Source organism: Panthera tigris, chromosome B1, assembly GCF_018350195.1.
Source record: "Panthera tigris isolate Pti1 chromosome B1, P.tigris_Pti1_mat1.1, whole genome shotgun sequence".
In the NCBI taxonomy this organism is placed as follows: domain Eukaryota; kingdom Metazoa; phylum Chordata; class Mammalia; order Carnivora; family Felidae; genus Panthera; species Panthera tigris.
In genome coordinates this window covers 22,380,367-22,393,085 of record NC_056663.1, presented here as the reverse complement: position 1 = coordinate 22,393,085, position 12,719 = coordinate 22,380,367, and the positions used below count along the sequence as shown (strand labels likewise).

The 12,719-nt window shown below is 40.5% G+C and overlaps 1 protein-coding gene across 4 annotated transcripts in view; it reads right to left on the bottom strand.

The window, feature by feature from the left end:
- MSR1 (macrophage scavenger receptor 1) overlaps positions 1 to 12,719 on the bottom strand; it is an 82,363-nt gene that overhangs the window by 23,572 nt on the left and 46,072 nt on the right. For 3 of the 4 annotated variants that reach the window (XM_007098960.3, XM_015545162.2, XM_015545163.2), the window contains exon 8: positions 8,346 to 8,399. In XM_007098960.3, coding sequence (XP_007099022.1) covers positions 8,346 to 8,399 — 54 coding nt within the window. Of the gene's footprint in view, positions 1 to 5,088; positions 6,165 to 8,345; positions 8,400 to 12,719 lie in introns of those variants that run through there. The other variant, XM_007098961.3, reaches the window with a different exon arrangement.

Genomic DNA, 12,719 nt, shown 5'->3' with positions numbered 1-12,719 from the left:
ATGGATAAATGTGCAGATTCTGCAGCACAGCAAGAGCCTAATAGACTATGAATGGATGAGAGAGAGAGAGAGAGAGAGAGAGAGAGAGAGAGAGAAGGAGAGAGATACTGAATCTAAATGACTTAGTTTGAACTCCTGGATCCCACTAAGCCTGAAGCAAAACCATCTCTTGGAATTCTCCATTATGTGAATCAATAGGTTCTGTGTCTCCATTAAGCAAGTTTCCACTACTTTCTACTTAAAAAACTCTTACAAAGGCATAAATGGTGATTATTTGAGAATAAACATTCTCAAGAAATAGCTTCCCAGGTCATTCTTTTTCTCATGATCTAATTAATCACCATTGGTTACAGTCTACTTAAACTGAATTAGCCTGGCGATCTTTATTATTCCATGGAAACACCGTAATGTAAAAGAACATCCCTGAAATGTCAAAACAAAACATTGACAAGAAACAAATAAAAGTGAAATTGATTTTATAACTACAAAAACAGCAGAATGTCTCACATTTACTTCCTATACAATGTAGGCCTTGAGAAGTGAGGGACAGGAAGATGGGCAGAGACACCTGAAGCAGATCTTCCTCATTCTGAAAGTTCCAGCTTTGCCCCGCGAAGATTTAGATGTGAGACTTCAGACACTGAGATCAATTCTCGATACTTTCCTGTTATAGGATGAATTACATCCACCCAAAATACAACTGTGGACATCCTAATACCCATGTGACTGTATATAGAGATAGGGCCTCTAAGGAGATAGTTCAGGTTGACTGAGGCCATACGGGTGGGGCCTAATCCAACAGGACTAGTGTCCTGAGGGCACTTAGATCTTGGACTTCCAGGGTCCAGAACTAGGAGGGAACAGATTTGGGTTTAGTCACCCTGTCTGTCGTACTTTGTTCTCACAACCCTATCAGACTAATCCACGTCTTCCTCTCTTTTCCTCTCTGTTTTGTGTTTAGCTGCAAATGAAATGAGTAACAGAGTCCCTCAATGGGTATAAATTTGAAAATACAGCTTTTTCTCTAATTTATAAGTTAGAAGCAGCCATCCCTGTTAGGTCATGATCTGAGCACAGTAAAAACCTCCCTTTAACAAAATCACTGTGCCACTGAAATGCCAACTTTATTTAAAGGTCTAGCAGAGTCTATTTAAAAAAAAAAAGAAAGAAAGAAAGAAAGAAAACGGCAAAGGGGCACCTGGGTGGCTCAGTTAAGTGGCCGACTTCAGCTCAGGTCATCATCTCACGGTTCATGGGGTTGAACCCTGCATCAGGCTCTGTGATGAGAGCTCAGAGCCTGGAGCCTGCTTCAGATTGTGTGTTTCCTTCTTTCTCTGCCCCTCTCCTACTTGTGCTCTGTTTCTCTGTCTCTCAAAAATAAACAAACATTAATTTTTTTTTTAAAAACCTGCAAAAGTATTTATTAAGGGCTTACTAGATGTTTTACTACAGTAATAATACTCATTTGGCTACTTTCTGTGATTAATATAATACATGTTCTTTTGGTATAGACATAGTATTTCTATGTGCGAGTGAAATAGAAGGTAACAGAATATAACAGGAGACTACAACAGGAGAGAGTTTGGCATGAAAGCTTGTTTTGGAATAGAACAGATAATCATTTTGTAGGGAATAAATGAATTATGCTATAAGCCATGTGGAGTTTTTGCAAAAATATTGTGCACAGAGACTGAATATTTGTGTTCAGGTGAAGCAATTTACCTTTCAGCATTTCTAGGAAATGGAAAATCAGAATTACACAGAACATCATTAGGAAGAAGGGTGGTTTTCATTTTGCTAAATCATTCACATTAAGATTCCTTTAAATAGTTCCCGGTAATGAGCATCTGAAAAGTTCTGGGATTCAGGTGTTCCATTTTGCAGTGAGCGGGTCAGGCAGAATGCGAATAATTCAGGGAAGCAGGGAATGGAAATCACACAGAGCACCCCTGGGAAGGGGCCAGTCTGTAGGTTAAGCCATAATGGGAGATATTTCTCGGGCACTTCACGTGCAAGCCAGCAACTGTGTGGTTCTGGGGAATCTGGTGTTGAGATTCCCTCTGCAGGATGGTGCATTTCCAGAGAAGCCCAGGGCGAGAGGGGGCGAGTATGGTTGTGAGCCCGATGTCGGACGGTGCTTTAATTGGAACAAAGGAAACGATCTCGTGTTGGCGTGAGACCACAGTGACTGCAGAGTGGGGAAGCCAGCACCCGGTTCTCTGAAGCGGGGCAGGCAAGCCATCTGGTCTTCTGAGGCTGTGGATGATGGGAACCGGTGTGTTGGGTCTAGTCCACCACTTTCAGGCTCGTAACTAGATGGATTTCAAATTTTGCTGGTGTGAGAGACCTGGGTGGAGCTGTACTGATTATTATTATTTTTTTTTTCCTTTCCTTCTAAGTGGCTCAGGTAGGAGTCGGGCTGTGTTGAGTCAGCTCGGAAGAGAGACCCAACAGGGTAAATGCTGACCGCTGGATCCATCCCCGATTTAAATCTCTTATTTCAATTTACACGACGTATTAGTCATCTCCACTATTCGGGAACACACCCATTGTGTTAACGGAACGTTACACGTTTTGACAACACCTCATGGACTCGCATAAAGCTTTAAAAACCACAGAGTGTCAAGAACAAGAAGGCTTAGCTAAGTTACCTGGAGCCACGTGGCTCCCGATGGCGTATTCTGCTCAATCATAACGGGTGCTGCCGAGAAAAGTACACAACTGGGTTTGGAAAAAGAGACACAATAACAGAAGAGGGACATCAAAGCAGCCAGATTATATTCAAAAATATATCTGTGAGCCAGTTACTGAAAAAATGTTAAGAGTGAGCCAGTTACCGAAATAAAAACAGTATTGACAGGTGGTTCTTTCTCCTCACGCCCATAAGTAAATAACTCTTATTACCGACAATGTAAACTTCACAGGTATTCCGGGGAGACTATGGTTCTGAATAATAGATGTGGGGCAGAACTGGAGGCAAGAGCCGACATGGTATGCGAAGGTAGAAACATACACAAATCAAGATTAATTGGCAATGCTTTTTTTTTTTTTAATTTGAAAAAATGGAAGTCATACTCTAAGAATTTCCACCTGCTTTGTGTCTTCAAATTATTAGGCCCATTCCGGAAAACCAAGTTGCTTATTACAAATCTCTTTCCCTCTTTTCCCCACACCCTCCACGCTATGCATTTGCGGCATTTATATTTAGCAAAGATAAAACTAGTGTGGGGGTGTTGAATGCAGTCATAGTTACAACATGGGACGTTGGAGATTGATACACCTGGCTTTGAGTTTCTGCCCTTCCATTTATCAGCAGTGAGCTTCAGTTTCCAATCTACAAAATGGGAATAACAAAGTACCTACCTCAAAGGCTCTTCTGAGGATTAAATGAGATAATGCATCAAAAGCCCCTGGTGCACACCCAGTGTTGTCTAAATGTTCACTGTTATCATTATTTAGTGTTTGGAGGAGAAGGTTTTACTTCGGTTTGCTGAATGCTTTGAGAAAGACCAAAATTCATTTGCGATTGTGCTGTCCTCAGTAGAAATCAATTGGAAGTCAAACTGATATTTCACACCCTTGCACGAGTTTTAAGACACTGTAAATTCACATTCTAATTATAGTTTCATTGGGCATGAATAAAGCACGGTAAAAAATACTAACCAATGACACATTGGTCATCGGTGTGTTTAGGACAGAGCCTCACACGAAGTGTTTAATTGTATAGTAGGAATTGTTTTTGCTTGACTGAAACACACTTCCACGTCGGACGAGAACAGAACAGAGGAATCCTGTGATAGGCAGGAGAGCTCGAGGCAGATTTCTGTCTCTTCCTCGCACATTACTCAGGGTGGTATAATTTGTGCATCTGAGCTGGGCATTCAGATCTATTTCTGTCTAAGGAGAAAAGAGAAATCCTTCTCCCCTAATTTGCAAAGTCTGGATCAGTATTTCACACACTTAGAATCTACTTGCACTTTGGGCTGTCAAGCAACCTGTGAATGGAGTGCCCTGCAATTATCTGCCACGATCTCTGGGATCAGGGTCATTCTGTAGCCAGTGTGGACCACGGCCTGATGGCAAGGGAAGACGGGTTCCCAGGTTCTAGTTGGCCCGCAGTACAGAGTGGGGTAGGAAGTGACACCTAATTCAACCCTGGACAAAGAGCTTCAACTCCCCTCCAGGTGTTTGCATTAACTGGCTAGTCGACCCGGCCAGTCTTCTAATACTAAGGACCATCTCGAGACTGGCTGATTCCTCCCCCTCCTCTTTTTTGTTTTTATTCTTGGAGACTCTGGTGTCATTAGGGGCAGACCCAGAGGACCATTGACAACTCTAATTTGTTTCAACCCTTCTTGGAGCTTTCTCATCAGCAGAGTCTTGGGCTCACGCTTCGTCCTTCAGAGCCTGGACTCTCTTGTTTTATTAGACTGACATTTTGTTCGGACCTCTGTTGACAGCTTCTGGCCTCTGGCACACACTCCGTTTAGTCACTTCTTTTATTTACAACTTACGCTCTTCTGCTCGGCCCAGACAAACTCAGTGATTTGTGATCTGGTCACACTTTCATTCCTCTGTCTCGCATAAAATCTCATCTTCTTCTCTAGCATCTCTCTCTTTTTGTCCGTGACATTTACTTGGCTTCTTGCATTTTCATTTTGCTTTCGCTCCTATCCTCAGGACCGGTTTTAAATGTCTGCGTGATTCCGGCACGGAACAGCAATTCCGGTTCAGAGAGACCACGGCGAAGCAGACCTTGCGTGTTTAAAGCACTTGATGATTTTACAGGGCATCCTCACACACACAGTATCTCACGTGACCCTCACAACAACCCTGTGAGGTAGGTGTCATGAAACGCTTTTCCCAGGAGAGGGAATGGAAGGGCTGAGGGACCCACGGACACGCTCAAATTCTACCAGAAATTCAAGACTGGGACGCCTGCGACTATTTGTAAACCGTGAAGAAAATGAGAGGTGTGAAAACGTCATCTGCTAATAAACAGAAAGAACTTCAAAAACAACATGATAGCCTATATTTTTCCTATTCCTTGTTTCGGTCTGCCTTTTCTTATCTTTTCTTTCCCCTCTTTTTTATCCCTTTCTTCACCTACATAAAATATTTCCAGTTCTATGGAAATATTTCTTTATCTTCAGGATCTATACTAGATACTTAAAGCGTAAAATACAAAAGAGCTTTTTGCAATAGAAAACTTCAGCATTATTTTTTCACGATCAAAATATTTTCTTGAAATTGCCAGGTAATTGAAGGAAGTAAGTTCTGTGTTTTGGTCTAAATGTGTTGAATGAACTGTTCAAGCTCTACTTTACCTCACTATAAACTTGGGGAAAAACGGGGGGGGGAGGGTGGTATAATTGTAGAGTAAGCAGGTAAGAAGGTAAACTAAGCGAATCAAAATCAATATTTTTTAATATTTTAAAGAATTTAATAATCTTGATCTCCTCTGAACACCTGTACAGCCCTGTTCCTCCCCCAGTATAGCTCTGTTGTATTGTATAATCACCTGTTTCCACGTCTAGGCTTTCAGGGACTATTAGCTCTATGAGGGCCAGAGACAATAGTTATCTTATTAGCTGTTATGTTCGGCTCCAGTAGGCACACAATGAACATGTGCAGAGTGAATGAATGAACAAATTTTCTTTTATGTTATCCCTATCACTTATTGAGAGTATTGTTTTTGAATGTAAAGAACCCAAATATAATCAATATCCATGAGATGTCTCCTGGAACCCAGTGGGTTAACTTGGGTTCAGTAAGACATCAGATGAGTGGGGAGCAGAGGGCTCCTGGTCTTGCTCTGAGAACTGGTAGGAGCAGCTTGCCAGTCAGTACATGGGAGGTGACCCAGCTAAGGGTGCCAGCAGATGGTGGCGATGGTGGGTTACTGGAGTGGGAAGAGGTCTGAGCATAGGAACAGAGGTCCAAACAGCACAAAAGACCCGGAGAGAAAGCCATGTGGAAGCTGGGTACGACACAGGAACCAGAGTCATTTGAAGGAGCCACAAAGGGATCTTGGAGTCAGTTGTGCGGATGATTTGTCCGGAGGTGAGGGGCCTTTTAATGAGATGGTAGCAGAGGGTGTCTTGCCCAACCTGCCTGATCTTAAAAGGGCCCTGCCCAAATATGATCCGGGAGTTGCACTGGTCCTGACAAATGTACAAAAGAGGAAATCAGTGATTATTCCTTTTATATTTAAATCATGCCTAAAAAAATATTAAATGTATTTCATTTAATATTTCATAATTTCATATAAAGTTTTATTTATCAGAAGTAACTGAAGATGTGGGGAATCAGCCAATTTCATGCAGAATAAATTGGCCCAACCTTTTTGGAGCCATTTACAAGAAACCATCACATTGTCAACTGCAAGCCACCTTTGGACTGATTCTACTTCTAGCAAATAGTCTATTATAGAGTATTTCCACAAGATCATGTACGAGACTGCTAAATGTAGCATTGCTTAATAAAGCCAAACCATGGCAAGCAAGAAATCATCAGGCGCTCCTGACTAGGGGATAGAATACTATAGTCACTGTGGCACAGCTATATAATGGAACAATGCACAGTCATCGAGAAAAAAGAGCTAAAGCCACATGGACCGACGTGGGCAGACCACTGACATGTTGACTTAAATGAGGAAAAAGAAGAACATACTGTATAGATGTCTGTGTATAGGATTTTTTCTCTCTTTTAGAAACATTATGGAGTTATACATACTCTCTATGGGGCGGGGGGAGTGCATGGAGGGAAGTCTACAGATCATAAACACTCATACACAGAAATGTCTCTATCATTGCTTTCACAAAGCAAGTGTGCACTTAAGTTCAAAACAGCCATGAAAATATCTGTAAGTGAAACATTTCTGAACGTATCTGAAAAACACGTTCAAAGCGTTGGTAACCCCAGGTAACAGAAGGCAGTGTGGGTGTTCAGTGTATAGATTGCAAAACAGAGAAGTTCTTTCCTTGCCAAACTTCCCCGGAGTCAAGGTTAAGTGGCTCAGAAAAAGTCTCAGGAACGGGAGCAAAAGAGATATAAAAAAAAAAAAAAAAAAAAAAAAGAACCAGAGATAAAGGCAGAGATAAAGACAGAGATCAACAGGAAGATAGGGAAAAAAGTTACAAAGAGCTTAAGTGAAAATAACTGGAGTGACAAGGAGCACGGAAGGTAAGTGGGATAAAAAAAAAAGTGTTCCAGCCATCAGAAGTGATCACATTCCAGAAGTAATGAACACAAAGGAGAAAATGTATACTAATGTTTCCGTATCTTAATATAATAACAGCAACGCTAATAATCACCGAGTGATGCCAAAGCTCGTGGGGGAGGTACACACTACTAAATGTTGTTCAGTTTAGGGGCAACGGGATCAACAGTGCAACAACTGTGAAAAGCATCCTGTAGCTACGTGATGCTTTAGTGGCTGGCATTCACAGTGCCGACCCTCAGTTATCTAAGTGTGGCATCCGTGCACGGTACAGGTGAAAATAATTCCTTCTGCTCTAAGGCAGAGAGATTGGTACTACGTTTTTAAAATAACTACGACTGAAAAGTGCTAGAGTTTTGGTACATTAAAGGATTAGCCATAATCTATCTAAAACAGACCCTGGTTGGGTAGAGATTATGATCACTGTGTGTGCGAGCGGCTACTCCCAGAGAACACACACAGCACACACAGGTCCTACTGGGGATGCAGGGGAGGGTCCCTCAATCCCTTTTCATAATCCTTTCACTGGATCCCTGTGGACGCAGCCCAGACATTCAACTGACTTACAGCCTGGTACGTTGAAGACATCTCCTCTAACAATCCTAACAAAAGGGATCCCAGTGTGAAATGTATTCTGTTGAGGTTGTGATGTAGAACACAACCTTTCAAGTTTTTAGTGATGCAAAACAAAACACAAAAACCCCAGCCTTCAGGGAATTGACGGGTCAGGGTTCTCAGATTGTCCAAATTCCTATAGGTAGCCTTTCAGTAAATTTACTCAGTAGGCAAGGAGGCTATAATTGTTTCTATTCATAAACTTGGTTTTCCTTCAGCAGATTGAAAGTGGCTTGAAAAGTGAACAGTTTTCTATGTGGAACTTTTAGAAAACTGTGCTCCTCAAGAAAACAAAATACAAATGGGTAATGAAACTTAGAGTTGAATAATTTAATCTATTTGTTTTACTCCAATTAGCAAGCTTTATTTGTAGAACACTGTGGCTGGCTTGCAAAGAATCTCTATGGCTCAATACTGAAGTTCCCAATATTTGCCTTGAGCCCAGACCACTATCATCACAAGCTTATTTATTACAAGGCACACATAAAACAATGAACCATAAACTTACTTAGCATGCTTCCGCTCCCTTTTTCCCCCTTCTGGCCTTTGGGTCCAGGATTTCCTTGGAAATAAACAAAAAAAGCACCAATTTTATTTGTAACTAATTAAAAAATTAATTGCTGTAAATGGAGACAAAAATTAATTGCTTTAAATGGAGACAGAGCGTCACAAAGTAACCTGGAATCTCAACTTAGAACAACCTACAGATGCTCAAATACAATAATGTTGATGGTAATAACAATGGATATCATTTTATTAAAAAATTTAATGTTTATTCATTTATTTTGAGAGACAGAGAGAGAGAGAAAGTGCAAGGAGGGGAGGGGCAGAGAGAGAGAGAGGAAATGAGAAGAGAATCCCAAGCAGTCCAACTCGAGCCTGAACTCACAAACCCTGAGATTATGACCTGAGCTGAAACCAAGAGTCTGTCTCTTAACCAACTGAGCCATCCAGGCACTCCAATGATGGCCATCATTTTAAAAGTCTATTAGGTCCGTTACATAATCTCAAATTACCTACAAGGGCGTTAAACATCCGATTTTCCTAAAGCAGGCAAAACTAAGGTATAAGCACAATTTGTGCTTATTCATCTTCTGTGTTTGTTTTCCCTCTTTCTTTGATTTTGCCTTTCTCTCTCCCCCCAGGATGTCTTGTGTCTTTTATCCCATCTTAAGCCTTGATTTCTGTATTTTCCATTATACTTCATCTGTTTTTCTATTTGTTAAGGGGGAAAATCCCAAACATCTGGGAATGAATTTCTGAGAGTGCTAAGATCCTGATCGCCTCCTTCTGAGGGAAGGTAAGAAGGTCTGAGGGGCATCTAAACCTCTAAGCCTACTTACTTTGGCTTTGAGAAACCTTATCTATTTACATAGGGGTGTGGTACAAGGCTAGCATTTTATAGGAGGGTCAGGATTTAAATAGGTATCAGAAACAATGTTAAAATCTTTGCTAAAGGTTGCTATTCAACCACAGCTCCACCCTTATTTCATTTTTTAAATGTTTATTTATTTTTGAGTGGGAGGGAGGGAGGGAGGGAGGGAGGGAGAGAGACCCCGTGTGTGAGCGAGCACAAGTGTGAGCAACCAAGCACAGAGTACAAGCAGGGGAGGGGCAGAGAGTGGGAGACACAGAATCCAAAGCAGGCTCCAGGCTCCGAGCTGTCAGCACAGAGCCCCACTCGGGGCTCGAACTCACGGACCGTGAGATCATGACCTGAGCCAAAGTCAGATGCTTAACTGACTGAGCCAGCCAGGCGTCCCTCAAATCTTTCTGAACTAAAAGTTTATTCTTCCATCAAATGAAAAAATAACACCTTCCATTGAAGAGTTACCTTGAAAATCAGCAACGATGTTTATAAAGCCTCTTGCCCATAAGAGATGAATAAATTAAGAGACGGTAGCTCTTACCGTTTTACAACATCTCCCAAAGCTTAGCTAGAATGGTCCCCCTGTGGTTTTATTCTCAGTGAACGAGAAAGGACTTTTTCATCTCACTTCACGTTTTATGGCACCATTTTTTTAATGCTTATTTATTTATTATTCTGACAGAGGGAAGGAGAGAGGGAATATGATACAGTTATTTTTAATTTTAAAGTTTTAATATTTATTTGGGTTTTTATTTTTTTTGTTTCCCTCATTTAGTTTACTTTGTATTCACCTTTGTTTTTGAACATTTGTTCTTATTCATCATTTGAAGACTTTTTGAGCCCCAATTTATCAGATTTAAAAATATAAAATTACATTGATAAGTAACATGAGAATTGAGATTTAACACTTAAAAATTATAAGCTGTTTCCAATTAAAATTTCATTGTGAAGATTTCATGAAATGCCAACCATTCCTTTTTAGAGTATGAATAGATTGTCTCTAACCATTTTCCATACATGATTACACTGTACATAATTATATTCACTTTTTAATTGTGAGTCAGTCATTTCAGGTAATGTGAAACTTTCAAAAATCATTAATTTATCAAAGTACTCAACTCCTTTCCAATTTTTTTGATGATATACTTTTATGAGATATTGTATCTCCATTTCCCCAAGAGGAAAAGTCTAAGATATTAAACAAAAATTGGGACAGGGGTACTTAAAAGGGTGTAATGATCAGTTCTAAATCTTTTCAGAGAAGGTAATGTAACAAACAAGCTTAATTTGATCATTTTTGCTTTATTTAGAAAAAAGAAAGAGCTGTACACTATTCTTGGCAGTCCTTTTATATTACAATTTGTTTTGGATAGTTTAAAAATAGAAATGCTCCAGCCAGAGTCCTGAGGGAACGACCCACTTCAATCCTGTTAGCTCTAGGATCTTATGATAAATAAAAAATCAGGTTTTTTTTTATTTTGCTTTTTTATTTCATACCACTTTTTAAAAATGATAAAATGAAACAAAACTTTTTTTTTTTCCTTCTTATAAGTAAATACAAATGTTTTAGGTTACTCTAGCATGACTCAAAGATCTCACAGACGAAGTTACTTGGAGATTTTTTTCTCACAGGTAAACACATCAGAAACATCCTTGCTAGAGAAGAGGAGTGCATCCCTCCTTTACAAGGATACCTTTGGCTAAAACGGAGCCCAAGAATTGTCAAAACCTGGAGTTAATCTCCTTTCATAAGTGGCACTCTTCAATCAAAAATAAGGAGCTTATATTTCTGAAAGCCATTAAAAAACAAGAAATAAATAGTATGTAATATATTGACATTCTAACTTTATGTAGAGGAGGGGGTATTTTCAATCACATTATGATTTCAAGTATTTTTAGTGCCCCTGCTACGGGCTGGAACACTAGATTACTTATTTTGCCACACATGTTCTATGAGCCCAGGTCTTCAGGTATTTCAATTTTAGATGAGACCATCCTCCGCCCTAAGCCGAAGACTGCTTCCTGTTTCCTGAAGGCTTCACCTTTGACCTTCTCATTAACCTCCCCCCTTCTTCCTGGGTCTCCTCAACCCCTCCCTTATTTTATCCTGCCATCTGCATCTAAGTGGTATTCAAATCTCTTTCAAAGAAAAACAAAACAAATCAAATGAATACCACAACACAGAAAAACCTGATATCTTCTCTGAGAGTCAAGACTGTTCAAGAACTGACTCTACCTCCACGTTCCAGCTGATCCTGGATCCTCCACACCTCTGAGCATCCCCCGGTCTGGTTTCCACTCACCCCACGTAAACTGCTCTCAATTAAGGTGACATCCTTACAACAACAGCAACAACAGCAAAGGGACTTCTCTAGAGCTCATCTTACTTGACCACCTTGTGAAACTCGTCTTGCCTTTGGCTTTTTCTCACCACATCCCCCAGCTTTTCTTAATCATCCTGGCTGCTTCTGCTCAATCTACGGTTTGGCTTTTACTGCGGATCCTGTACCTCGATGGTTAAGGCTTCATCCTAGGCCCCTTCTCCTCTCACCATCTGCCCATGAAAGAGTATTAAAACCAAAGATTCCAATAAACTTTTATATAATCATAGCTACAAGTGTGTCTACCTCTAGCCTCTCCTCTGAATTCCAAACCCATATATTCACTGATTTGTGACTATTTCCATGAATGTCACAGAGAAAATGTTCAGTAATTATCTGTCAAATAAATACATGGATCATTTACGGTCGAGAGTTTCAGATACTCTGAATAAAGACCATAACTCACCCTTACAGTCGGACTTTGAATGGGCTGTGTGACTCCAGCCGAAGGGAGGCACCTTATTTACAGGCTCTAAAACCTAGTTCATTCAGCGAGGTTACATTCAGAGATTTTGAAGATGGGTAAGGTTACATTTCAGTTAAATCTTCAAAGCTTTCTGAAATACGTATGTCAGATTATAACTGCTCTACTCTATAGATCTGTTAGATATCAAGACAACATAAAGTCTTTCCTTTCTCTTAAGGACTATTAAGGACCGTGTCTTATTTACCCCTCATTTCCCAGGATCTAGCATTGCAGTGTATATACAGCAAGTAATTATTACATGCAGAAGGAAGGACACAAGGGGAGGGGGAAGAAAAGGAGAGCAGAAGAGAAAATAAATAGGGTGTTCTTTTTTTTTTTTTTTTAAGTTTATTTATTTTGAGAGACACGCAGAGAGAGAGACAGAGAGAAAGCGAGCAGGGGAGGGCAGAGCAAGAGGGAGAGAGAGAATCCCAAGCAGCTTCCTTGCTGTCAGTGCAGAGCCCAATGCATGGCTCAATCTCACCAACTGTGAGATCATGACCTGAGCCGAAATCAAGAGTGAGACTCTTAACCTAATGCGCCACTCAGGCGCCCCGACAGGGTGCTCCTTCTTAAGCTTTTTGCTTTTAAATCTGTCAGTGCTTTAAATATTATTCAGATAGTCCAGGCCGTGTCATTGGTTAGAATATGACAATTACTGGATTT